Here is a 27,766-nt window from a genome sequence, read left to right as displayed (position 1 = left end):
AACAAACTCCAACATATGAATTAACTTTACCTTGATCATTTATTAATATAAAAGCAAAAGCAGGGTAAAATCATTTCAACACCTCGCCATTCAGTTCTATGTAAAGTGTGCATTCTGCAAACATGGATGTATATCTACTGCAGTTTTATCCCACCTTTCCTCCAAAGAGCTCAGGGCAGCATACAAGGTTCTATTTTCCTCCATTTTCTTATCACAACAGCTAGGTTAGACTGAACAAACTTGGACTAGTCTCACAGTGAGTGGTTGAGTGGGAATTTGAACTTGGGTTTCCTCAGTTCTAGTTTGACACTATCACCATTAGACAACACTCGCTTTCCATATCCAAAATCTTCAGTAGTACTAGTAGCCTCTCCTCTCCACTGCAGGATGATGCAAGCACAAGAGATATTTAATCTAATGCACTGTTTAGCTTGTTTTATCTGTATTGCTGCCCACTATTATATGGCAAATTTTATCTCCTAGATATTGACTTTTATAGGTCAAAAATATCCCTAATTCAACCAATCAGAATGATTTACACTGTATATGCACTAATTTTCAGTTTTTGGGTAATGTAGAAGTACCTTAACTGTTTTGAAGTACACATTAGGGTCCATCATTTTGAACGAGAAATAGGCATATGTTTGGGTGAGCCTGATTTCATCAGATCTCAGATGCTAAGCAGGGTCAGCCTTGTTTAGTAATTGAATGGGAGACCTCCAATGAAGACCAGGGTTGGAGACAGGGCTGGATCTAGCGCTCCCGGCGCCCGGGGCAACGCTTGCCAGCCCTCGCGTGCACGCACAGCGCGCGCATGCTCCTGACGTGGCGTGATGATGTCATTTTGATGATGTCACCATGCTGCGCACCGGAGGCAGCGCGGGGGGCTGGAAAGCTGCCCGTGCCATTCCCTTCAGAAGCGAATGGCGTGGTCGGCTTTGCAGCCCCCCACGCTGTCTTTCGCCTGCCCCGTGGGACAGGGGGCGACCGGCTTGCCGTGCGCCCTCTGTCCTGCGGAGGAAGCAAAAGGTAGTGCGGGGGGCTGCGAGGCTGCCTGCGCCATGCACCTTCCTCGCGGGACAGGGGGCGGCCGGCTGCCCCCTCTCCTGCAGGGCAAGTGAATGGCGTGGGCGGCCACACTGCCCTTTTCCTGCCTTGCAGGACAGGGGGTACATGGCAAGCTGGCCACCCCCTGTCCCGCGGGGCAAGCAAAAGGCAGCGCGGCTGCCCATGTTGCCGCCTGCACGCTCTGGAAGCTGCTTCCGGCGCCCCCTCCCTGGCGGCGCCGGGGGCAGACTACCCCCCCTGGCCCCCCTCTAGATCCGGCCCTGGTTGGAGAGGCAGGTGATGGCAAACTGTCTCTGTTAGTCTCTTGCCATGAAAACCCCACCAGGGGTTGCCATAAGTCAACTATAACTTGAGGGCACTCTCTACCACTACCATGCATAGGGTTCATTTTTACAGTTTTTTAGTAAGGGTCTTGATCTACATGTGTACAAATTCTAAGGCCTCTATGTAATGGTCTGTCATTCTAACAATTTTGATATTCCCATGATGAAGTCAGTCCATCTGAACAGCACACACACACACGTATAAGCAAACAGGGCATCGCTAGTGCTTTTTCCTTACCCTGAAATTCTGAAACTCCAGAGAGCTTAGGGGAATCCAGTAACCAATCTGTTAATTCACTTGTACCAAGGATATTGCTCTTAAACTGTTTGCCTCCGTTTACATTCCACGTCCCCATAGCAACACGAATTCTCTTGAAGTTTGTGAATTCAAACTGACGCTCTGACATGGCTTTCAAAATGCAGGGTGTCACTGAGGGAGAGAAGGGAAAAGGGGGGAGGGAGATTTTCTAACATGAAATAAAAGGGCCAAGATAAATGATCTGAAATGGAACTCAGATTGTCATCATGTCCTTTAAATAATTTCTCCTACTACCTAAGCAAGGAACAAATAATCCAGTCTACTCTGCAGCCCATACTGAAATATCTCCCCTCACTAGTCATAATTCATAAGCAGGCATATATGACCAGTGGATGTCCAGCATTTGAGAAAATGTCACACACCTGAGAATACCATCCTAGTGATTGACATTTTGCTGAGAATACATAGTTTTGTTGTATATAATTATAAAACATGTGTTTTAAAAGATATGATCCTATGAAATCACAGCCTATACCATACCACAGTTACACCCTTCTAAGCCCATTGACATCAAGGGAGGGAAAGAGAAAACAATGTATGCCTTCTGTTTTCAGCAGCGGCTATCTTCTCCATATTGCCCAGTTCTACCCATGAGCTTCAGAGCCAGAAGGTCAGGACAGATAGGCAAGACAGTGCTGTAATTATTGTGTTGCACATAACAGACAGGCAAGAAATGAATGGTAAGATGCTTGCTAAGCCTGCAAGATCACAGATAACAAACTGCTTGTCACAAGAGTGGGAATTTAAGCACTTTGACTTCAGTAAGGCTCAAGAAACTCTCCCAATAAAGGCCAAGTGCATGACTGCACAGGCACAAACTTTGGACATTCTGTACAGACATCTAAATATATTTACATTGTGTGTGTATTTATAAAATTGCTCCTAAAATATTTACATCTGTTCTGCAAAAAGACCCTTCCAGGCCTATCAGCATGCAGACAGCTCTGCCTCTTCCTTACCCAACAGTGCAGTGTTATCCATGAGCATTTTCTCTTTATCTACACACTCGTCATTGTAAAAATCACCCATGAGCAGTAAGTCAATGGCTTCCTGTTTTACACCATCAAAAAAATTTGATTGAATAGTCCGTGACACTGAACGAGCACCATCCTTGAGTTTCCCCACCTGTATAACAAAAGGATAGACACTACAAATTTCATTCACAGTAACTTCCAGAAAATAAGTGGGTCGCGTATTCTCCTCTACCTTAGCTTTTCCTTCCAAGGCACGGCTGCCTGTAAAAACCCTACTTAAGTTGTGTCCATTGAGAGTCCACATTGCCTTATAAGATTCTGCAAAACGTTCAACTATAGGTTTGGAATTCAATCCCAAACTCTCGAGCTGAGTGAGCAGAACCTGGATTAAGACAAGAAAGAAAAAGGAGGAAAATATCCCCATTTAATACTTGCTGCTAGCTCCCAATGTAGGCATTTTGCTCAAAGTAATACTGTCAGAATGAACGTCTGCCCTTTTCTCATGGTACCCGCAACACTCACCATGATGAAAAGGTGTTCATGCAAAAAGTTTAATGGATCACTCACCTCAAGTGCTATGAAGGACTGAACAGTGTTTGTTCGATCTAGGCAATCCAGGCAATTCATTCGCAAGGTACCTGTCTGTAGACTTCAAAAAACAAATCAAAGAAATAAAAGCACTAAGTATCAGGAACCACCCCACAAATTAAGTAATCTTTTCCTTCTGTCAAACCAGAGGGTTTTTTTAAAATAAAAAAGCAGACGCATAGAGGCTGGATTATTTGTCAATTTCCAGCAGGGAAACAGACACATAGAAATAGCCTTCTATATATGCATAACCAATGCATATGTGCATCTGTCCTCCACTGAAGTGGCTGTGTGCAATGGAATCAATGTTCTCATCAAGTACCACCAAATGTTATGCAATTAGCTACCTAATTTATTTATTTATTTTATTCGATTTATACCCCCCCTCCCCACAAATGGGCTCAGGGCAGCTAACAACATTAAAAATGCATTAAAATCACAAAAACATAAAATCAACAATAATTTTTTAAAAATAATTAAAATATTCCAGGAGCAGGCTATTTAGACAAATATTGGGAGTCTGTATACAGGCATAGCAGATGGCAGAGGGCAGCCCCAGAAGAAGTGGTGGTCTTAGATGGAAGAAGGAGGACACCCACTGGCACTCAGCCAAAGGCCCGGTGGAACATCTCCGTTTTACAGGCCCTGCGAAACTGTAACAGGTCCCACAGGTCCCAGATCTCCAGTGGGAGAGCGTTCCACCAGGCTGGGGCCAGGGCAGAAAAAGCCCTGGCCCTGGTTGAGGCCAGACGGATGTCCTTCGGGCCAGGGACCACCAGGAGTTGCTTGTCTGCAGAGCGCAACACCCTGCAGCAGATGTAATGGAAGAGGCAGTCCCACAGGTATGCAGGTCCCAGTCCGTGAAGGAATGCAAACACCAAGGTTAACACCTTGAACTGGATCCAGAACTCCACTGGGAGCCAGTGCAGCTGGCACAGCACAGGATGAATGTGCGCTACATCTAGATCAGGACTAATGTCTATAATTATTTTAATATGCAACATGGTTTATGATGCTTTTTCTATTATCCTCATAACAAATCCACTCAGACTTGTACTTAGTCAGTAGCCTTTTATAAACTCACTATTTATTAGCCTCAGTTACCCAGCTGCGAACCAATTCTATGCATACTTACCTGAGGAAGGGTCCCATTGAAGTCAATTTGACTTACATCTAATATACACAGGATCAGGCTGCAAAAGTGCTGCAGAGATTACTACACTACCTAATTAATAATCCAACATGCATAAATTGTCACTATTTATTTATTTTTGTTATTTATAGGCCACCTTTCTCACTGGGACTCAAAGCAGATTACACAGAGTAAGTCAATACAATCAACAGGATAGGAAGGACCATGGCCATGAAAGGCTTTGTATGTGATAGCCAATACCTTAAATTGAGCCTGGTAACTGATGGGCAGTCAATGGAGTGACTGCAGAATAGGAATAATATGTATGCTCCGCCTAGCACCTAGCCATGGCATTCTGCACCAACTGCAATCTTCATGTTGATTTTGAGGGGGAACCAGTGTAAAGTGCATTTCAGTAGTCTGATCTTGACATAGCATGGATCTAGTGTCTAGGTCAGCTACCATTTCGGCAAAGCAGACAGCGACTTACCTACGATCACCAAAGAAGTTTAAAGTTCAGCCCATCTAAACAAGGTTTTCCATCTTCAAGTACAAGACACTATCTATGGTTATATCATTTATTGTTTTGAATTAACTATCCCATGTGTACAACTGAGCACTTGCCCCCTCAAACATCCTCAGACCACTGGCTGGTTTGCAAACAAGCTAGTATAACCATGATCCACCACTGTGGTAAGAAAAAACAGGATGGACTTGCCTGTAACTCTTGTTCTTCTGTGAGGGCACACATTATCCCGAACACACACAGTCCCATGTGGGACTGCACAGAAGCCACAATGATGACCATAAGAAACTTTATAAAGGAAAACAAAGCACAACAAAAAAGGACTACAACACTCACCAGGGACTTGCATTCTCTCCCTTTGTGAAGACACCCATTTCTTCCCAGTGCAATCTTAGCTGGGGGCCCAGCAAATTCTCCAGCTTCTCCATTTTCCCACCTTTTGCAAACTGGTGACAATCAAAATTAATCATGGGTGTGTCTGCTGCATGGGAGGAAGCCCATAGCAACTTCTGATGGCAAAGAAGAAAGGAAGGAAAAATCCTCTTACATTATATTTTTCATCTCAAGAAACATTGGTGGCAACATGCAATGAATTGCCAGCAAAACATTTATGATTAAATATGGCCAGCTTAAAGTAGATCCACATACAATATAAATAGAATGTTATGTTATTCCTCCCCCCTTCCTCAAAGAAGAAAGCGATTATATAGAAAGGCCAGAAATCCTACAAATCTGAGAGATAGGAGTAAAGAGTGTAAATGGAAGCAGATCACTCTTATAAGGCAATTAATAGCAAGATGAATCATATAAAGAAACATTTAAATATGAACAATTACTACTTGGAACAAGCTTCCTTTCCAGAATTAGCACTATTGTCAGGCTTATTTCAAAGTTCAAATGGCTAAAACAAATTCAAGCAAATAGGCATTTTAATAATGACTATGTAAGGGTTGTATATAACTGGGTAAGAAGCACACATCCCAGCTATGCTACTGTTGTCAAATCCATTTCTTTGGTAACTGCCCATGTTTCAGTGTCTGTTTACAGACAGCTGCACTTGGTTGCATACTTGGTGAGGATATCAGACTAAACCACTACTATCTCAGTACTGAACACTGTTCAAAGCATTGTACCAATTTGCAGCTGTTTGACTTGTTAACATTGCAAAGGAATGACAAATTGTCATCTCTTACGGAAACTATAGATATTATTGAGAGATGAAAAGATTTAATGGTAAACAATGCTGAAATTCTTATTTCTGTGGCTAGTAAGGGCAGAAATGCAAGAGTACAATGCTAATTTATTTTTATAATGTTTAAAATATATGGAGTACAACCCACATATTGCTACTAGTAATGAAAGGATCATTTCTTAGAAAACGTTATTTACTCATACTGCCATTTATTGCTGACACCATGATGGTAATTGTGACAAGAACAGGCTACTCCTGCAAGTCTAGAGGACTAGAAGTTATTTTTTTTAAGTTTGTGCAAAATTTCACAGCCTTTGAAGAATCCTAATTAGAGGAAGCTCAATTACATCGGAGGTCTGATGTACCCTGATACAAAGAGATGTGTTACTTTCATGAGAAGCTGGGCCATGGGCACATAGGAAATTAGCAAAAATGACAACTGCTCTCCGTTTTCACCTTGAATGCCCTGTTGAGAACCTCCTCTCCTCCTTTGCTTCTTAACAGATTAACAATCACTTGCTTGCCATATTGTTCTTTCAGAAGCATCATATGCCTGCAAAAGCAGCAACAGGTTGCTTTGGTTTAATAAACGTTACACACAACCTAGAACTCCCCTAAAAATGCATGCAATAAAGATTGATGGTTGCCCTGTGAAAAACGCTTCTTTCTGAAATACCCTTAGAACAACTAATTCTTTCCCATAACTGAATAACTACCCTGCCTGCAGAGTATTCAACTACTTTAATGGTCCAACATCCACCTCTTGATCACAGTCTTATGGCATTTCTCTGCTTTCACCAAGTCCTAAGAGGTTGGGCGACTGAAAGGATAGTGTATAATATGCAAGGAAAAGGCTCCTTGGTAAGTATAATAAATGTGCTGCAACACATCCCATTTTCCAAGCACTCCAATTATGATTTGTTTTTTGCTTTGTTTCTTTGGAAGATATGATTCATCCCTCAGCTGATGCATTTACCACTCTTGCAGATGAAATGTGATTGTGCAAACAGCTGGGCACCTATTGGACTGTACTGGTAACATGATTAGTCATGCACAACTCAGCTCCTTTCCCCATTCCGGAGACATTTTGTGATATTTTATGAAGTTTGTTTATTTTTTATTTTTTTTGGAGACTGAGTACACCCTGTTGGCAACACTACCCCACCCACCAAATTGCAAGATACACTCTTCACTCCCTCATCAATAACCTACCATGTTCTTGAAAGAAGAACCAGCCCATTCTCCCATTTGTTTTGGTTTTCCCCACCAAAGCAAACCTACTTCTCCCAAACCATTATGAGCAGACAGGTAATCATGCTGCTGGATTTGCAAAGTAACATTACAATTGTCCAAGAAGCAGATGTGATACTATGTAGGTGACTTGTCATGAAGCAGTAACAGATCAATTTACTGTGTAAGCAGCATTGCAATTAAACCTACTTGTCAAAAGCAGGGGCATTCGCTTCCAGCCCTCTTGTAAGTTTCAGATGATGGGAGCCAACCTAAGCAAACAATAACAAAAATAATTGGAAGCAATGCTGTAACATGGATCATTAGATGTCTCCCTTTTTCATTGGGAGAACGTATTCATTTATTATCATTTTGCAGTCACACTGGTGCCCACATGTTACTCTGTGCAGACTTTATTAATAAACATTGTCAAGTGAAAGCATTCCAATATTAGTAACCGAATGGATTCATCCCGCCCAAGGTGCTCTGTCTCAGGGACTTTTATAGTGCCCACACATTTCCTTCCATGTGTAGAAGAGGAAAAGTCTTCACATCTTCCTCCTCCCCGCCTCCATTTCTGCCAATTATTTTCTGATTATATTGTCCTTCTCTAATAATTGTGCTACTTCTTTACAGCTGCTTTAGAACCTGATGAAGCTCTGAGAGCTTTAGGCACTTTTCTATGCTGTCACCAACAATGGAAGAACCCTTTTTTCCCAAGTGATTGGTTACATTAAAGACATCACATTCTTTTAAAAAAAATACTCACTGCCTGGAATGATTAAGGACTTAAATGTCTATCACAGCATTAGACCCATTACTGATTTACATTATTTACCTGAAGTCCAGGTTGCTCCCAAAACAATGGAACTGAGCCCCTGATTTGAACAAAAGAAGACACATCGTTGTCCAAATAAATTGTCTGCAAAAATAAAAGAAATTTAAGAATCTTCCCATTATTGCCCCATTTGTCAGTTTCTCAATCACATACTGCATTTGATTGCTTGAAAAGTTAATTAGACAAATTTTACTTGATTTCAAGGCATCCTCAAGTTTATGGGCAGGCAAACAAACATGAAAGACAGACATGAACCTCTAGTAAAAATTGAATCCAGTCAATCTTTCAGCATTAGAAATTCTCTGTGTGTAAAGTTATATAGATTATAGCTAGGTAGGTAGATTATATAGATTCTGCAAGTGCATCTTTTTATATTCCTTCAGATAGTGATATAAGAAGCTTCAATAGCTGAAAGTCCCTCATCTGTATGACTATTCGAGTATAAAGCCCTAAGGGTCCTAAGGTCAAAAGGTGTGCTATCCCTATTGTGTATGTGCACATGTAAACACACACACTCATACGTTTAGTTACTGGCGATTTCATCAGCTCTTGTGACAAGTGATGGGCTGATATCAGCTGGATGGATAATCTTTGCATACATACAACATCTATGAAAAATGTTTTTGCCCATATATTGTGCCTTCACAAAGTATTCTGTAATATAAATTCAGAGCTGAGATTAATAACAACAACAACATTCGATTTATATACCGCCCTTCAGGACAACTTAATGTCCACTCAGAGTGGTTTACAAAGTATGTCATTATTATCCCCACAGCAAGCATCAACCAGGGCACACCCCAAAGGAACCTGAATAATGACACTACTGGGTGTGACTCTAATATTAAAAATCAACAGCAAGTGCAATTTTACTCAATTATATCATATACAAGACAAATATATGTGCACAGTCCATCATACTCAGAATAGAGTCGCTATTTGTACATTCATAGTCCGTTGGTGCTCAATCAATATTGCTCTTGTCCTTTTAGCGAAATGAGCACTATGAAAGGTTATTTCGGAGCCATGTTGCTCCTAGTGGCTGCAATATTCTCCGTGGTTGGTTCCGTTTCCGAGCCAAACAATCCCAAGTGGCTGGAAATCTCCCCAAAATTGATCCGGAGATCTCCCCAAAAGTTGGCAACGAGCCTGCCAGCAATTAACTCTGCTCGTTCCTTTGGGGTATGCCCTGGTTGATGCTTGCTGTGATTTTGGAACCTCTCCTGTGAGTTTTGTGATTATCATCCCCACAACAAAACACCCTGTGAGGTGGGTGGGGCTGAGAAAGGTCCAGAGAACTGTGACTAGCCCAAGGTCACCCAGCTGGCTTCAAGTGGAGGAGTAGGGAATCAAACCCGGCTCTCCAGATTAGAGTCCCGTGTTCTTAACCACTACACCAAACTGGCTCTCAGTTTATAATAATAAAACTGTCCATCTGCTTTCTCATGTTTCTTTCCACTTTTCTGTTCTCCTAACCTTCTGCTTTATTTTGTTAATGGGAGAAGAAAAATATATTCTGCAGCCAACACCATCACAAATGTATTCCGTACACAAAGAACCTTTGCTTCCTCAATGTATCTTGAAAGTCACAGGAAAAAAACCCAAAACTCTGTTGGCCTATATTTAGCAATGAATTCTTGGTTCATGTCCACCTGTGATATATAATACAGGTGTCACTGCTCATCACAATAAGCCTTCCAGAATCCAGCAAAGAAATCATATCAAGTAAGTCACCCAGGAACTTTCTTACAAAACTAAGCTACGTTGCTCAGCTCATGAGAAATCAATTTGCTGGATACCAATGGCCACACAGGAAAAGAAGTGTGAACTTGAGGACCAGCGCTAATTTGCCTACTGTATTCTTACCTAAGTCACACTCTTCTTGAAAGTTGGGGATGCCACCCTACTCATGATAGATAAGCCCATCTGAACAAATAAGACTGCCAATCATAGAAGTTCAAGGATTTGTTCTGACAATTAAGAGTTGCTCCCAGAAGCATGCCACCAGTATTTAAAGACAGATGACATCCATATGCTATTTACTTATTTACTTTGCAGTCTATCTTTCTTGCTGAGACACAAGGCAGATTACACAGTGTGAGTCAATATGATCAATGGCTGGGACAGTCAATAAGCCATACAAAAGAGTAAGGATTGCAGAAGCTTGAAAAGAAATAGAAATCTGAGTTGAAAACAGTGCTGAGACAAAACAAAAGCAAGATGACAGGATGTATTAAACAAACACAGAACTATCCAGTAGGCGCACACTTACAGTAATAGATAGTACACAATAATATAGTCTACAGACCCTATCCCTTTACTAATGAATCTCAACTGTTTCCATACAGCACAGCCCTATTACTTGTGTTAAAAAGCCCTCCTGAATAATTCAGGTTTTCATAGTTTTTGAAAAGCTAGGAGAGTGGGCACTCCTCTCAGGCTGGCCAAGCGATAAGGTGGAGGCCACCACAGGGAATGCCTGTGTAGGGAAAGCTGTTGATTTTGCCCATTTGCAGGTTGGCACCTGAAGAAGGCCTGTTCAGACAAGCAAAACTGCCATGGCAGGGCATAGGGAGAGAGACAGTCCCATAGATGTGCAGCATCAAAACCATAAGTGATAGCCAAAACCTAGAATTGAGCTTGGTAACTGATGGGAAGTGAATGGAGTGATTGCAGAATAGGAGTAATATGCATGATTCACCTAGCTCCTAATAATCATCAAGCGTCAGTGTTCTGCAGCAACTTGAGTCTCCAGGTTGACTTTGAGGAGAGACCTATGTAGAGAGCATTGCAGTAGTCTAATCTTGACATTACTGTGGCATAGGTCCAGGTGGCCCAAATCAGCTGTGTCAAATAGGGGTGTACACCCCCCCCCCAAATGGAGTGAACTGGATATCCCTGAAATCCAGGTCACATTCTCTAATCCAGTTAGAGAATCTTGAATTTACGCAGCCATTATTCCCTAATAATGGGGGGAAGTAACCAGGGGGGCTGGAAGCAGTCATTTTTCAAACTCCACCAAATTTGCTGGGAACCTACTCCTTCCTGTCTATTTCCTGCCCATTGGGGGAAAGATTTCCAAGGCTTTCTAGGTAGAGAGAAACCTTAAGCAAAGGCGACCCCTGACCAAAAGCTAGTCCCAAATGCAAGTCTCACTTCCATGCCAGCAGAACCAACAAAACTCAACAGAACCAAAGTGAAGCAAGGGAACCAATGTGAAACAAAATAATCCCAATCTCAAACTATAGGGCCCCAATGTAAACGTAGCAGAGAGAATCCTTGCTGAAGTAGAGGGGAGGGTCACCAGAGCCAGAGGCTTTAAAGGCAGCCAGTGGTAGCTTGAAGGGCTCTTTCGGAGCTCTGGCAGGGGTGGAAAGTCAAGAAGGGAAGCCTGCTGCTCCTGTCCCCCGCCAGCCTCTTATTGCTCTCTTGCAACGGCTTTGAGCTTGTCTCCTTCTTGCTTGCTGGGCTGGCTGGTACTTCTGCCCTGTCCTCTGATTGCCTCACTCTGTTCTCCTGCCACAGCACAAGGCTTACCTCCACTTTCCACTGCTGGTGCTACCCTCTCACATACTGCTGCTCCTGTGGCCAAATAATCCAATCCAGCAGTGTTCGGCTCCCTAGATATGTTCCAGGATTCTTTCATGTGATCTGGGATAGCTGATTTATGCTGGATCAGCATAAATCCAGCTGTTTTGCTGGTTCATGAATCCCAGCTCGCCCACCCCTAGCGTCAAGGTAGCAGGCCATCTTCCAGGCTAAACTGAGTTTGAAAGAGGCATTATTTGCAGCTGCATTAACTTGCTTCTCTAACAGCAGTGCTGGATCTAGTATAGCCCCAAGGCTCTTAACCAAGTCTGAAAGGGTCAGTTGAACCCCATTATAAGTAAGGAGTGCAGTGTCCATCAATATCTCTGACTTCCCAACCAGCATCACTTCAATTTCCAGTTTCATTGTGTACTCTTTCAGCCATTTGACCACAGCTGTAAAGCAACATCATAGGGCCTCTATTGGATCACCCAGGAATTTAGATAGTAAGATACAGAGCTGGGTGTCATCTGCATATTTATGACATCCAACTCAAAGCTATGAATGATAAAGGCTTTACATAGGGTTGAATAATATGGGGGATAAGATTGTGCCCTGTGGAACCCCAAAAGATAATTCCCTCTCTAAAGATAGCTGGTTTCCAACAGGAACCCTTGCGGTCAATTTCATGAGAAACTATTTAAACCAGTACAAGGCAATCCCTTAATAGCTACTTTTGCCTCTAAACACCTCAACAAGATGACATGATCTACTGTATCAAAGGCTGCATATAGATCCATGAGAAGCAACAACAGACTGAGGTCATCCAGTAAAGCCACCACAGCTGCCTCCATCTCATAGCCCAGTTTGAAACCAGAATGAAAAGGGTGAGAGTACCAGAGCTATCCAGAAAAATGTGCAGTTGGTCTGCTACTGCTCTCTCAATTGCTTTGCCTAGAAAGCACAGATTTAAGACTGAGCGATAATTGGCCAAATCATTTTTGTCTTGGGATTTTTTAAAGTAGTGGGCATTGCCTCTTTCAGGGGCCATGGGGAAGGTGCCCTGAGTTAGAGACTGATTTACGATAGATGTTAAGGGCTCACTGATGTGGTCCTTACATGATTTTGGCAGCCAAGATAGGCAAGGATCCAGTGCCCAAGTAGATGCCAGAATCCTGTCAATATCCATCACTGTAACTGGTTCAAAATGGTCCCTAAGAGGACCAGATGGTGTATTAAATATTTCTTCTACCTTACCTATATTACAAGCAGCATCCTGGTCAGAGTGTGGTGGTGGAGACTGCCATCAAGTCATAGCTGACTTATGGCAATCCCTGGTGAGGTTGCAAAGTATTCTTGCTATTTTATCAGCAAAAAACTTTGCAAAGGTGTCACAGCTAATTGTCTGTTTCTGAGTTAGTAAAGGTTCATATTTAGGGGTCAGAAGATTTTGAGAAACCTTAAACAATTGGGATGGTTGTGAAACACGGATGCAATTGTGTAGAGAAGTAATGTTTCATTGCCATTATCACTGCCACTTCATAGGTCTTCCAACGGCCTCTCCAACACTATCAGATTCAGTGCCATTCGTCCACCATTGTCTTTCTAGGCATCTTCCAGCCCTCTTTAGGTCACCCAGCTCTATTATAAACCACAAGTCTGGTTTCTGCCCCAAGTTGGACAAGGAGCAATCTTGTCAATGGCTACAAGGAACTTCACATTCCAAGCTTCCACTGCAGCCTTAACAGAATATGTGTTTGGAATTCTAAAATCTCCCAGAATATTTTGGAATCTTGAAGGATCCAAAAGCCTCAACAGGCAGACCATTTTAACAGGTCCTCTTTTTTACAGAGTGTGGAGACCATAGGCAGCCTTGCTTTCAGTAGATAATGGTCAGACCATGGTTCATCTGAATTCTCAATCCCGAAAGAAAACCTCCCCTCAAAGGGGCATGCTATAAGTGAGGGGGTCCCTGGAGTTAAACCTGTGTTTGCTGACTCAATTTTTAATTGATTTGTAATTTTTTAACACAGAGTCGTGGGGCCCCCGCCAGAGCAGACACACAAGCTGGGCAGCCCTATCTGAATGTGTTTGCTGATCAGCCACCTCACCCAGGGAAGATGCAGGAGGAAGACAGCAACCCGACCTGGCTGCCCTGTTCATGTTGCTCCAGACAAGGCAGACAAACGCTGCCCTGCCTACTTCCCCTTGCCCAGCCTAGCATTGGATCCACATGCAGATAGGGGAAGGCTTGGATTACTCCTCAGTGGGGCAGCCCTAGTCTTGCAGGCTTGCTTTCCTCCTGCTCTCGCCTCTTTTCACAGGAGGAAGAAGGGTGACCTGGCCATCTCCCTGCTGTTAACTGCACCCACCAAACATACATGTTCAAGGGGTGTCAGTTGGCAATTCTCATTGTATACAAAAATGAATAGATTTTGTAGTATGTGCTGCCTTGTAATGCCTTCTTTTGAAAAGCAGGATCAAAGTGTTCTTCAGGAATAGCGCAGAGTGACTCATGAGCAAGTTACTATCCTGGAAAGGGAGGGAGGGAGCATTGTGAAAGTGCCCAGCTGAAAGCACAGATTCTGCCCATCTTAGAGACCCTGCACAGTGTCCTGTAAACACTGATGGTGATGGATTCAGGGAACTTTCCAAACTAGAAAGAGCCGGGATGGGGCGGGGAGGGGACTAAATACCCACAGAAGCCTACCACACTGAAGCTGAGTCTAAGCCTTCCCCTCTCTGCATGTAGATTCAACGCAAGCCTGGGCACGGGGAGGCAGGCAGGCAATGCTTGCCTGTCTTATGATTGGGAGCGGTGTGGAGAGGAGCAGCCGGGTTGGGTTGCCATCTTCCTGCTGCACCTTCCTCGGGCGAGCTAGCGAGTCAGCAAGTGCACTCAACTAGGGCTGCCCTGCTGTGAACCTCTTCTGGGGGGGGGGGCTCACAGCACTGTGTTAAAAAATTACAAATCAATTAAAAGAGTCAACAAACATGAGTTTAACTCCAGGGACCCCATCACTGGTAGCGTGGCCCAAAGGCTCAGTGCAAAAGATTAAGTCCAAAGTGTGTCCTCTTTCATTTGTGGGGCCAGTTTCTATTTGAGAGAGGCCCAAGACTGCCAAAGTGATAAAATCCTGGGCCAGCTCTGACAAGGAGCATTCACCATGAATGTTGAAGTCACCCAGAACAATCAGTTTAGGTGTCTCCAGCAGCACATCTGAGAGCACCTCTGTTGGCTAAGAAAGGGTGCTTGCTGGGGAACCAAGTAGCTGGTAAACAAGCAGAATACTTAATCTATCCTTAGTTCCCAATTTAAAGAGCAGACAGCCAATGCCAGCCATAGTTTTTATCAGGAGTCTGTGGAAGGTAAGGGACTCATGGTGGATAATAGCAACCCCTCCTCCTTGGCCACCTGTGGCTAGTACAGCTATTTGCTGTAGGAAACACTCATTTCAGTTCTGGTGTTTCCCTATTGCAACTATAATGTGTGCAGCTGCTGTAAGTTCAGGATTTTCGCATGTTGGTTTACCACTTCTGAAGCTACATTTGTACAACTGCTTCCCTAAAACAAGGACAATACCAGATACCCTTTTCTTTTATTACATTGAAAGTAGAAAGCCATTTTCCTAAACCCCCCCCCTTTTACCCTATACTTATTGCATAACTATAAGAAGAACAAAAACTAGCTGAAGCAACCAACGCGCTTTGTGAGAATCCTTGTAACATAAAAAGAAACAAACATACATTTGTATATTTAAAGACATGTTTAAAGAGAGAGGGTTTGCTGGATCAAATACTTCTGCGTACAGAATAGTCAAATCAAAGGGGAAAACTTGCATCCCTATCACAAAAAGGGAGAAATAGAACAGCATAAGCAGAGGATGCACGGAAAGCTGAATGAACTTCCAGTTTTTCTGGAGGAAGCCTCAGGGAGTCTTTTCTTCTAGTTGGTGCATGACAGAATGTAGACATGGCATTTGGATTCTTTCTGGGCACACAGGGAAGGATTTTAAACGTCTCTTCCAAAGAATTTGCTGCATGAGAAGAAAGATGTGCCGCCTCCCTCCCTCCCTCCCTCCCTCCCGCCCTCATTTTGTATATAGACTGTCGGGCTTCCCCCACTCCAAGTTCCTTTAATCGTCAGTTTTTGCTGCTTTACCTACTGCTGGTTTTATCTTTCTGCTAGAGGTCAAACTAATAACCAAGTAAGTTAAAAGGCTGACTTCTGGCTTCAATTTAGAAAGAAGAAAAAAACCCTTGAGATTGGCTTGTTTTGTTTTCCTTGCCTTTGCAGTGAATGAGTCACTACAGCTAAGTGAGCCCACCAAAAAGGAAAAAAAAGAAAGAAAAAAGAAAAATGACTCATAGCAAAGCTGAAATGCCAGAAGGCTAACTCAGTGGGAGACAAAGGAATACCATTTATGCATAAAAGAGCTGCCTGGAGATAGAGCTAATTGTTTCTCTCTCTCCTTAAACAGGGGGGAAATGTCAGAACTAATGCAACGTAAAAGGGTCAGCAAGCCTTCCCTTGGTTTCCAGAATCCTGGGGTGCCATTTATTTATGAAAGAGCAGAGCCAGCATGACATTATAAAGCAAGTGGAAACAATTTTTCCACTGAATTATAAGCAGCCAAGTTATTACTTCATCTCTGATTACCCAGTAGTCTGCTAAGAAAAAAAAAGATTTCCCCCCTGGGGTTTTATGGTTCCAAACCAAATGGGATTTCAGCCACACTGAAGGGGAGTTCCATTTTAAATCTCAGAATAAATACAACCCCTGTGGCAAGTGAAGTGTGTGTACCAGTGTTAGGTGGGGATTAAGGGACTGACTTTCAAAAGCTTCTATTCCCTCAAATGTCTTCCTTCCTTCATATTTCCACAGACAAAAAGCCTGCTTAGCTCAGCACTTGATCTGTTCCCAGCTTAGTATTTTGGGATGCAGCTTTTTAGCCAGAGCCCCAACCCTTACTAGCACAGCTGAGTTGTGTTCCCTGCTGCCTCCCAGGTTCACACTTTTAAAAATTCTTGTCTACTGACTCACTGGGTGACCAGATATAACAGTGCCCTTGTGCCTTCCAAGTGGTGCATGAAAGAAAATTTCAGCAAGTTCAGCTATTTCACCCCTCTGTTACAAGCTACAACAGCCAGACTCCAAGTCTTTTTACACTATAGGAGCCCTGTGCTCTGCTACTGGTAACTTTACCAACTCCTGATTTGAAGATAGAAGATAGAAGAATTAGCTGGGCAAAGCGGACAGAATTGTGCCATTACTATATGGCCCAGTCCCTAAAAGCCTGATCCCAACATTCATGAGTCTTTCCCAAACAGCTAATAATCAAAATCCATGTTCTCTGCAAAATTTTACCCTGATTACCTCTATGGCAGACATTCAGGCAAAAACTGGTATCTAACGCTTATTTATTTATATTTATATTTCATATTACTTGTATTGAAAAAAATCCATCCCAAAACAAACACACAGTGCTCTTCTACTGAAGCGTACAGAAATGGCAGCAATGCCACTTTCATTTTTCTCTTCGCTTTGCTTTTCTAGTTACAAATCTCTCTTGAATTTAGACAACTTCCTGGCTAGTCAAAATACAAGAATAAATTGATCCTATTAAGCACACTTTGCTCTATAACCTTGTTCAATAATTAGCAAACAGTTGCTTTGCTAATCCATGCTGTAAGCTGCGTACTTTTTTCTTGTTTTTCTTGATTTCTTGCAGAAGCCTTGGTTAATTTGCTATGTACATTTTGAAATATGGTAACAAGAGAGGAGAAATAAGGTCTGATTGAAACAAAACCAAGTAAAAGACTTTCCTTGTGAGACTTTGCACATATATGCCCAGCAATTCAAAGCAAAGCAGTACATGTTTAAATCATGCCTAACTGGATTGCCAAGAGATACCATTATGACTGCCAATATAAGCAAGATAGCTGACCATCTCAAGGCCTTATTTTCAGTCCTCTACACTCTACAAAACTTAACTATTTGTAATTCGGCATGTGATCAGTATAGTCCTCCTCAGCACAGTTGTGTTCTTCAGAGTCCACTGAAGCAATGAAATGGGCAGTCTGTGATAAATTTCATGATTTCTTGTATGGAACAGAATTTAAAGTGATGACAGATAACAATCCACTATGTATTAACTTCAGCAAAACTAGATGCTGCAGAGCAGCGGGGTGTGTGTGAGCATTCATTGCACAATTTTGATATTGTTTATAGATCTGGAAAAACTAATGTGGATACTGATTTCCACTCTAGGAGATAGGATGATGTTCCCATGGAAGATGACGAAGGGACTAGGTAAATTGAAATAATTGCTAAAATGCATTCAAAAAGTCAACAGGATCCCAAATCTTGGGGTTCATGATACTTGCAAGACAGTCATTCAAGTACAAACAGCAATTCCTGAGTCTTCTGGGGATGGCAATTTTATTGAATTGTTACCTTCCTCGGAGAATAGTGTTCCAACAGAATTTGAAAATCAAGGGTGTCAAATTGAACTTTTTCAAGCTACTTGTCCTCTTGATTGGAAAAAGTTGCAGAGAAGAGATAAATATATAGCCAGAATAATAAAGCATTTGGAACAAAACCACAGATCAACCTCAGATGAAGAAAAGAAAGAAGAGTATGAAACTAGTTTGCATCTGAGAGAGTGGCCTAGATTTTTCTTGACGGATGAAGTTCTTTATAGGAAAGTACAGCAAGAGGGAGTTGATATGGAGCAACTAGTGATACTGTATACCCATCGAAAAAGGGCCCTAGAAGCCATTAATGATTAAATGGGTCACTTTGGAGTAGAAATGACACTGGATTTGGCCAGGGATAGATTCTTCTGGCCTAGGCTGACACAAGCAATAGAACAGAAGTGCCACAATTGTGAACTCTACATAAAAAAGAAAGGCTAGGGTAGAAAGGACTGTTGAATTACTCTACATAAAAGCTTATGCTCCTTTAGAATTAATCTGTATAGACTTTTTGAGTCTTGAAACAGATGCAACAGGCATTAAAAATATTCTAGTGGTTACTGATCACTTCACCAAATACGCACAAGCATATAACACTAGAGATCAGACTGCAAGAACTGTTGCTACAACTCTTTGGGAAAATTTTATAAGCCACTATGGATTTCCCAGGAGATTTCTCAGGAGGTACAAGTTTTGAGTCAGAACTAGTTATGGAACTAAGTAAAATTGTTGGGACAATATCACATACTACACCATATCACCCTACAGGAAACTCAGTTAGGAGGTTCAATCCTACCCTTTTGTATATGCTGGGGACCTTAGAATCCAGTAATAAAAATAACTGGAGAAAGTATATAAAACTTTTGGTTCATGCTTATAATTGTACTAAGAATGATACTACAAGAGAATCCCCCTACTTCCTAATGTTTGAAAGGCAACCATTACTACCTATTGACTTATGTTTTGGAATAAACCCAAAGGGACAAACTGAGGTAACACATTAAGAATATGTCAAAGAATTTAAAAATGCAGACTATGTTATGCATATGATTTGGCTACAGAAAAGCATCAGCAAACCAACAAAAGAAGATGGAATGCTAAAGTTGTGAGGACTACCACTGAGCTGGGAGACAGAGTGTTAGTATGTTACTTCAGTCCCCATCAGACACAAAATTGGCTGATAGATGGGAACATGTTATACACATAGTTGTGGATCACGTGGATTAAAATCTTTCTGTTTATAAATTCTAATCTGAAGATGGTAAGAGTCTCATTGTATCAGTAGAAGGATTAGACAAAAAATTGCTGATGTCGTGATCCCAACAGAGGATGAGGAAGAATACGCAGAAGAACCTACACCTCTTTCAGATCTCCCTTTAGCAGGAGATTTCACTCCAAGTCCATTACTGAAGGAAGTTATACCTTAAAGTGAGCAAGTGGTTCAAGGAACAACACAAATTGTTCCCCAAGAGTCACTTATAGTGAGTGCAGCCAGTGCTGAAGGGCCATTAGGGGACTCAGAGAAATTCAATGCAGTACCTCCTAGGCCTCAAAGAGTTAGAACCAAACCCATTAAGTTAAATGACTATGGCCTGAGTTTTTCAACAGTTTCAAGACATTTCAATCTCAGACCAATAATAACTGCACTCTAATCTTCTATTAACTTCGTAAGTTTTAATTTTGAAAAAATGCGGTTGAGATTACAGTAATTTAGCACGGGAGAATGTAACCCCCATGATCTAGTTGGTTTAGCCCAGAAGGGCAGAGTCAGTGTCTGGTGCTGAGCAGTCAAAGAGAAGGCAGCTTGCAGGGAAGATTGACAAAATTTTATGTGCTCTTATCACCTTGACATGGAAAAATGGCTTGAGTGGGGAGGGAGGAGACTCTCCTCCCCCTGCGGAGGCATTCTGAGGATGATGGGGCTTTCCTTTATTTTTTAACATCTAATCCCCAAAGCTGCTGTGTGACCGCAGGGAACTCAAGTTCTGGGGTTCCCCAGACTCAGCTCTTTAAAAACCTGCATGTCTAGCTTGACCCTAAGTAATACCACCACTTCTTGTGATCTGGACACTATACTTCTGTTGATACAGCCTAAAAAAGCATTTGCCTTTTTAGCTACATCACACAGCTGACTCATGTTTGGTGTATGATTCTTTCCACATGCACTATTGCCAAGACAAGTCTCCCCCATCCTATAATTATGCCTTTGATTTTTTCTAAATGCAGAACTTTGTATTTATCTCTGTTGAAATTCATTGTTAGTTTTAGCCCAGTTTTCCAGTCTGTCAAGATCACCTTGAATCTTGATTCTCTCTTCTACTGTATTTCCTTCTCCTCCCAATTTAGTATCATCTGCAAATTTAAGAGCATCCCCTCTGTTCCTTCATCCAAGTCATTTATAAAGATGTTGAACAACACAGGACCCAGGACAGATCCCTGAGGCACTCCACTTGTCACTCCTCTCTGTACGGATGAGGAAATATTTAGATGCATTCTTTGGGTACGGTCTGTCAATCAGTTACAAATCCACCTAAATGCTCAAGAACTGACTGACAGATGATTTGTTCCAAAACCTTTCCAGGTATGGATGTCATGCTGATGAGTCGATAGTTACCTAGACCCTCCTTTTTCCCCTTCTTGAAGATGGGGACAACAATTGCCTACCTTCAATCTTCTGGCATCTCACCTGTTCTCCAAGAATTCTCGAAGATGATAGACAGTGGCTCTGAAATCACATCAGCAAATTCCTTTAGTACCCAAGGGTGAAACTCATCTGGCCACGAGGACTTGATTTCACTTAAAGAAGCTAGGTGTTTGTTTACCACCCCTTTACCTACCCTTGGCTGCAATTCCCATCCTCCTTCATATGTTCTCTTTTTGCCAGGCTAAACACAGTTCCCCTTGCAAGAGGAGATGGAGGCAAAGCAGGGATTGAGCAGTTCTGTCTTCGCTTTCACATCTGTTAAAATTTCACTTTCCACTACCTGTAGAGAGCCTATCATATCCTTATTTTTTTTCTTGTTCTAAACATAACTGAAGAACCCTTTTTTGTCATGTTTAGCATCTCTCACTAGCCTAAGCTCATATTGAGCTTTGGCCTTTCCAACGCTCTCTCTACAAGCACTGGCAATTTGTTTATATTCATCCTTAATTATACAGCCCTCCTTCTATTTCTTAAATGTGTCTTTTAAAATTGTCAGATCTTTAGAAAGCTGTGTATGGAGCCACCCTGGCTTCTTCAAGTTCCTCCCATTTTTCCTTCTCATTGGAATTGTTTGTGATTGTGCTTTCATTCTCTTGCTTTTAAGAAACTTCTGTCCATCTTAAACTCCCTTCGCCTTGAGTATTTCTGACCATCGGATTCTGCTCAGATAAATTTGAGCTTGTTAAAATGAGCTTTTCTAAAGTCCAACCTATATGTCTGACTATGTTCAGCTTTTCCCTTACCCCGGATCTTATACTCCAAAATTAAATGGTCACTGGCTGCTACCCAGGGTGCCCACTACTTTCACCTCATCAACCAGTTCTTCCCTGTTGGTGAGAATCAAGTCCAAGAGCTAAACTACACGAGACAAATTACATGAGGACACTCAAGTGAAGAGAGATGCAATGTTAGGTGGGAAGCATAGTTTGAATTTCACCTCTCTCTACAGTACACAAACAGCAGCATTAAATGGTTCAGCATCTGATTGTAGAGCTATAACAATCGGGCACCACAAGGTTCTGGCAAGGGCACATTACTGTTCAATATGCTCATTAGTGACTTTATTAGCAAAAGAGAAAACAATGTATTGTCGAAGGCTTTCACGGCCGGAGAACGATGGTTGTTGTGGGTTTTCCGGGCTGTATTGCCGTGGTCTTGGCATTGTAGTTCCTGACGTTTCTGCAGCAGCTGTGGCTGGCATCTTCAGAGGTGTAGCACCAAAAGACAGAGATCTCTCAATGTCACAGTGACACTGAGAGATCTCTGTCTTTTGGTGGTACACCTCTGAAGATGCCAGCCACAGCTGCTGGTGAAACGTCAGGAACTACAATGCCAAGACCACGGCAATACAGCCCGGAAAACCCACAACAACCATCAAAAGAGAAAACAGATAGGTGTATGAGATCTGGCATTTGTATACCAGTTAATTAGCCAGATTTATGCTCATCCCGCGAAATCCAGTTAAGCCTGTTCAAAATTGAGGATCCCAGAGGCCAGATATTGATGGGCTGGGTCAAACGGAGTTTATTTGGTTTAATCCAGCAAATGCTGCAAACTGGCTTCCCCATGCTTTATTTCCCCTTTCCAGGCACTTCCACTATACACTGAGATGGCAAGACCTGTGCTGAATATTCTGGACACCGTATGTTAAGACAGACACAGCGTGATGCTCCCTTTCCCCCCCTTACTGAGCCTGAACTCTTCAGAGGGGTAAGGTGGTCATCTTTGTTTTGGTACCAAAGCCTGGAACCCAGAGGAGCCCTTTCTGAAAACCTGGCAAAGCTGTTTAAAAAAACAAAGAAACTCTTGCTGGGTCCCAAGGTGGTCTTACTAAAAAATAAAGACTATTGTTTAGAAATCTAGAATTTTTTAGTAATTAGCAATTAAGCAAAAAAAATTAAAAGCCTGTTTAAAAGTACAGTCTGAACAGATTATTAAGCAACAAAATAACAAAGCTAGCTATCCTAAATAGTACAGTTGGTGCCTGGAGTTCAGTTGGTAATTCACTTCACAGCATAAAGCAATTGGTTGAGCAGTAGCAAAGCATTCAGGCCAATAATATGTAGCCTATGGTAGGGGTGCCAGTGGTGCCTCATACAAAGATCCATAGGCCTCCTGCCAATACAAACTGACTCCTGCTCAGTTATTGTTTCAGATGACTGATGTTAACCAATGGAATGCCTTGCTTTAGGGAATCTTCCAGAATTTCTTTCTTTCCCCTCCCAGCTCAAGAATCAATTAGTACCATTCTTCTAACTGGACAGGCTTGAGGAGATAATAGGGAACAAGAGCATCTCAGACAGGTGTGTCTCATTAAAAGAACTGAGCACTTAGTTTCCAACTTCATCCTTAGATGGAATAGGGCTCTATTGCATCACTATCAAGGTTCCCTGGCGCTGCTGTCACTCTCTGGAGCAGAGGGAGCATGCACAGAGCCCAGTGACCTTTTAGACAAAACTTACAAAACTGGCAATGAGAGACTGTTTTCACAATTGCCCTTGTCACCACCACCAGTCCCTTTGCCTATCTCTAGGCATTGGAATAAAGGGACAAATCTCCAAGCCTATCAGGGAACTAAAACAGAAAGTCTACCTTGCAAGGTTGGCTTGCAAGCAGAGTTCTTGGAACAAAGTTTTATTTAATAGGTGGTACCAAGAGGTACACAACGTGGGTTCAACAGAGGGATTGTGATTTTAAGGTTTCAAAGTCAAGAACCACCACAGAAGTAAAAATATAATTATTTATTTAAGGTGCAGATATTCAAAATTGACAAGACAGACTGGGGGGGAGGGTAAAATAACAAAACCTACAGCATGTAAGCACTAACTATACATAACACAGTATTTCCAGAAGGCAACAGAAGTTAGGCAAAGTGCAAAGTATATTAGTCTCATGCAAAGAGGCACACAAGACTTCATTTATTCATCACAGCAGAGTAGAGAAAGATGGTTGCATAGGAACATCCATCTTACAGAATCCAAGCCAGAGTGGAAGCTATAGGAAGGTTACAGCTTAGGTTGTTGAAACCAAACTAAAGCCCAGTAGCTCCATGATGGTTAGCTATGTTTATGCATTTTGGGAACTGAAGTGGCTCAGGCCTGTTAGCCAATCAGGAGTCCAAAAGCATATGTCTCCATTGCTAAGTACATACGTGAGGAGGCAGGAGTACCAATTGCAGCTTTTGGTACCGCCCCTTTCTCACACAGGTGTAAAATGTGCTGATTGTTCAGGAATGTTAATTGGCTCAGAAAACTGTACCATGGAGTCTCTGCTAACGAGCTAATACATTATCTTATCTCCAAGGACACTATGTACCTAGAGCTTCTGAATAGACATGGGCACGAACTAAAAAAAAATTAACGAACCTGCAGTTCATGGTTCAGTGCCGCCGCCGAACCCAAACAAATGAACCGTAACAAACATTTCCCGTTACCGAACCGATTTGCGGTTCGTGGGCATCAGAACGGCCCCCATTGCACTTAGCGAGCCCATATACACAGGGGGTGTTAAGTAGGCTCTCCTCCAGCCAGCATCCAAGTTTGGTCAAGATTGCAATAGGGATCTTGGAGTTATACCCTCTCCAATCCGAGGCCCCCAGGAAACTCCCACTCGATACAATTAGAGCCACCAGTTGACGCTGGCCCAGTGTACAAGGGATTAGCCATCAGAACTGCCTATCAGGGTTTGCAGAGATGAGATTGGAGTTCCCATGGCTACAGAACACCCCCCTCCCCTCTCCCCCCGGGTGTCTTCTCCCATGTAACCAATTGTAACCAATTTGCAGCTCCATGGTTGGAAGGAAGACCTACCAATCAAGGTAAGCTGGGCTTCAATTCAGGTTCCCAGGGCGACAGGAGTGCAGATAGAGTTCAGGCATTCCCCCAGCTCCATTTCTAAGGGAATTGATTGATGGTGCCTGACTGTCTGACTTCATGAACCGCAGGCGAACGCAATGAACTGGGCTTCCAACGAACACTGGTTTGTTGGCCATGGACCCTCATGAACCGCCGGATCACGAACAGACGATCAGGCAGTTCGTGGGTTTTTTTTGGTTCGTAATGCGGTTCGTGCCCATGTCTACTTCTGAAGCTCTGCAACTTTCTCAAGCAGGTTTCTCACAAAGAGGCCTCTGAGCCTTGACCAAAGTTTTTAAAATATGGCTACAGTTTGAATAAGAAAGAGCCATTTTCATCAAAATCACACGCAGAGATTCTGGAAAGAATCTACAGAGGAGTAACAAAAATTATTGGAGGTCTGCAAAACAGGATATGTGATTAATAATATTTTAGAATTTTTACCTTGGACTAGAAAAGGTTGATAGGTTGATAGACAATAGTCTTCAGATTCATAAAGGGACAGGAATTGGCTCAAACTGCCATCAAAAAGATTTAGGCTGGACATCAGACACTAATATTGGACAGAATTCCAAGGACAAGCAAGAATCTCTGTCAATAAAGTTTTTAAGAGCAGTTAGGCAAGTTTTTAACTGGATTAGATTAGGTGGATCCAATCCTCAAGGAAAGACATTAGTAAAAAGCATGCATAATCCTCTTAGTCCAAACCCTAGGGAGTTGGGAGTTGATCACAAGGTCTTTTTACAAAAAATTCTGTGAAACTTTGACTAAGAAATATTCTCTGTATGAGTTATTGCCATCTGGCAATAGGCAAGGACCTGGCAGTATTTTAACTGTATTTTGGGCATTTTATCCTAGAGAACAGCAACTAAGTCTGATAATGTTACAATCATAAATAAGACCAGTTTTTCACTGTTCTTCCGATTCCCAAATTGTCTTAAAATCATTATTTTAAAAAAGTATTTTTATTTGACTTTTAGGTTTTTTGAAAATATTGGCACACATTAAAGTAATCATGCTTGCCGATGTTTTTGTGCACATAATGGTTAGCTACATAACTAAAAAGAGAAAGAGAAAAGAAAAATGTTGCAATCCCTATAGCATTAGGAAAAATGTCTAAGAAATGGTAATATCCCTTGCAAACTCCACATACCGCCTGCAAACCATCTGTCAAGCACTACTAGAACAAGGTTTTTATGCTCATTCCTTTTAATCAAAACTATTTAATGCGCTGTATATTCCATCAGGATAGTTTGCCATTTCTATATGAATACTTTCTAACCATTAACATGCACTGGTTAAAATTTACTTTTGATACAAAACAGATTCCATATAATCAGTACCTTTTGCGATTAAAGTTACCAGCTGCCCCTTTGGCAGAGAGAAATGCCAAGCTATGCAAGCTGCTAGGAGTGTGCAGCAAAAAACCAAACCAAACTAAACAAACAAAAACATCCAGTATAATTTGGATCCAGATATTAGAAATACCATACATATTTGGTATTTCTGATATATAGCTCTGATTCTCTAATCAGAGAATCCTGAATATATTCAGCCATTATTCCCTATGGGGGGACTATCCAAAAGGGCTTGGGGAAGATGTTTTTCAAGCCAACTCCACCGAATTTGCAGGGAACCTAGTCCTTTCTATTCACTAAAGTTTCCTCTACATTTCAGGAAGGTCGGATCCAGGGGTCCAATTCTAAGGACCCCTGAACAAGCTGCTCCCAGCCACTCGCTATTGTTTCCAATGGAGGAAAACATTCCAAGGCTTTCCAGGGCAAAGAAACCTTAAGCAAAGAGGCAGCCCCAATACAAGTACAACTCCCAGTGCAAGGTAAACCAACAAAACCCAACAGAATCAAAATGAAGCAAGGGAATATCACCAGAACCTAACTGAAGGAGGGGAAAAACAGAAGCAGCACATATAGCTTTAAGAAAGAAATGGCCTCAGTGACCATTGCTAGGCAACCACAGTACTGCCAGCATTCAAGCCTTGGTTTCTGTCACTAGAAGTCAGGTAGAGGAGGCAGGGGTTTGGCCTTTGAAGGAGAGCTCAGGCTTGGCAACAACCACCAGGCAACTTGCTACCACATGACTTGCACCCAGGTCCAGCAACTTGCACCCAGGTCCAGCCACCCCACAACAGCCAGTTGTGTAGTTCAGTAGTTAAAGTTACAAATTAGGATCTGGGATACCAAGTTCGAATCTTCACTCTTTCCTGGAAGTTCACTGGGTGACTCAGAGCCAGTCACGCACTCTTGGCCTAACCCACCTCACAGGGTTGTTGTGAGAATAAAATGGAAGGAGAAAAGGAGACAGAAAATGAGGAGAGGCTATGAGAGCTTTCAGGAAAGGGAAAGTGGAAATAGTGGGGGAGAGGAAAATGAGATATCTCCTGTATGTCCTTATGGGTCCACTGTTTGTTTGTATTGGTCTCCATTGCTGTAATCCCTGGCTACATAAGTAACACTGTCCCCAAGCTTTTCCTTCCTTTCCTTATTCAGAGAAGTTCCCAAAGCTCAGGAATGGCCTCCCACACACTCCACCCAATTGGAAGGATTAACTTTAAACTCATTGATATTCGCATCCCCTTCACAAACCTGGGAAAATCAGATGTTGAGTATGCTATTCCTTTTCAGTCCATATATCTGAAGATATAATTGTCCTCTACTTAGTGCATGCTGCCTGCCCTTTGCTGCACTCTACTCTGCTGTGTTCCCTAAGATTTGGCTCCCTTGCTATACCCAGACTTTATGTGCTTTACTCTGGACAAGTGTCCTTTACTTGGCTGTTTTTCTTACATTCCCAATCTGAACTCAGCCCCCCTATTTTAACTACATACCCGTTCATTTGTGCAGTTCCACTTGAGAGCCTCCCCAGACAACTTCCCCACTCAGGAGGACCCTGTCATGCTAGGTAATATAATTTTATATTTATTTAAACCTTGCTTTTCTCCCCAACGGGGACCCTCAGTAGCTTACAACATCATTTGTCCCTGCTCCAGTTTAGC

The 27,766-nt window shown here is 42.2% G+C and overlaps 1 protein-coding gene across 1 annotated transcript in view; it reads right to left on the bottom strand.

Moving 5' to 3' along the window:
* Nucleotides 1–27,766, bottom strand: part of SYNJ2 (synaptojanin 2) — a 106,324-nt gene that overhangs the window by 48,198 nt on the left and 30,360 nt on the right. The window contains exons 5-12 of the mRNA XM_054990154.1: nt 8,191–8,274; nt 7,563–7,624; nt 6,579–6,675; nt 5,267–5,439; nt 3,252–3,333; nt 2,917–3,066; nt 2,670–2,835; nt 1,630–1,821 (exon numbers count right to left, since the gene is read on the bottom strand). Coding sequence (XP_054846129.1) covers nt 1,630–1,821; nt 2,670–2,835; nt 2,917–3,066; nt 3,252–3,333; nt 5,267–5,439; nt 6,579–6,675; nt 7,563–7,624; nt 8,191–8,274 — 1,006 coding nt within the window. The remainder of the gene's footprint in view (nt 1–1,629; nt 1,822–2,669; nt 2,836–2,916; nt 3,067–3,251; nt 3,334–5,266; nt 5,440–6,578; nt 6,676–7,562; nt 7,625–8,190; nt 8,275–27,766) is intronic.

The sequence above is a fragment of the Eublepharis macularius genome, chromosome 1 (genome assembly GCF_028583425.1).
Source record: "Eublepharis macularius isolate TG4126 chromosome 1, MPM_Emac_v1.0, whole genome shotgun sequence".
Lineage (NCBI taxonomy): Eukaryota > Metazoa > Chordata > Lepidosauria > Squamata > Eublepharidae > Eublepharis > Eublepharis macularius.
The sequence above is the reverse complement of the archived record's forward strand: the minus strand, read 5'-3'. Positions and strand labels throughout refer to the sequence as shown.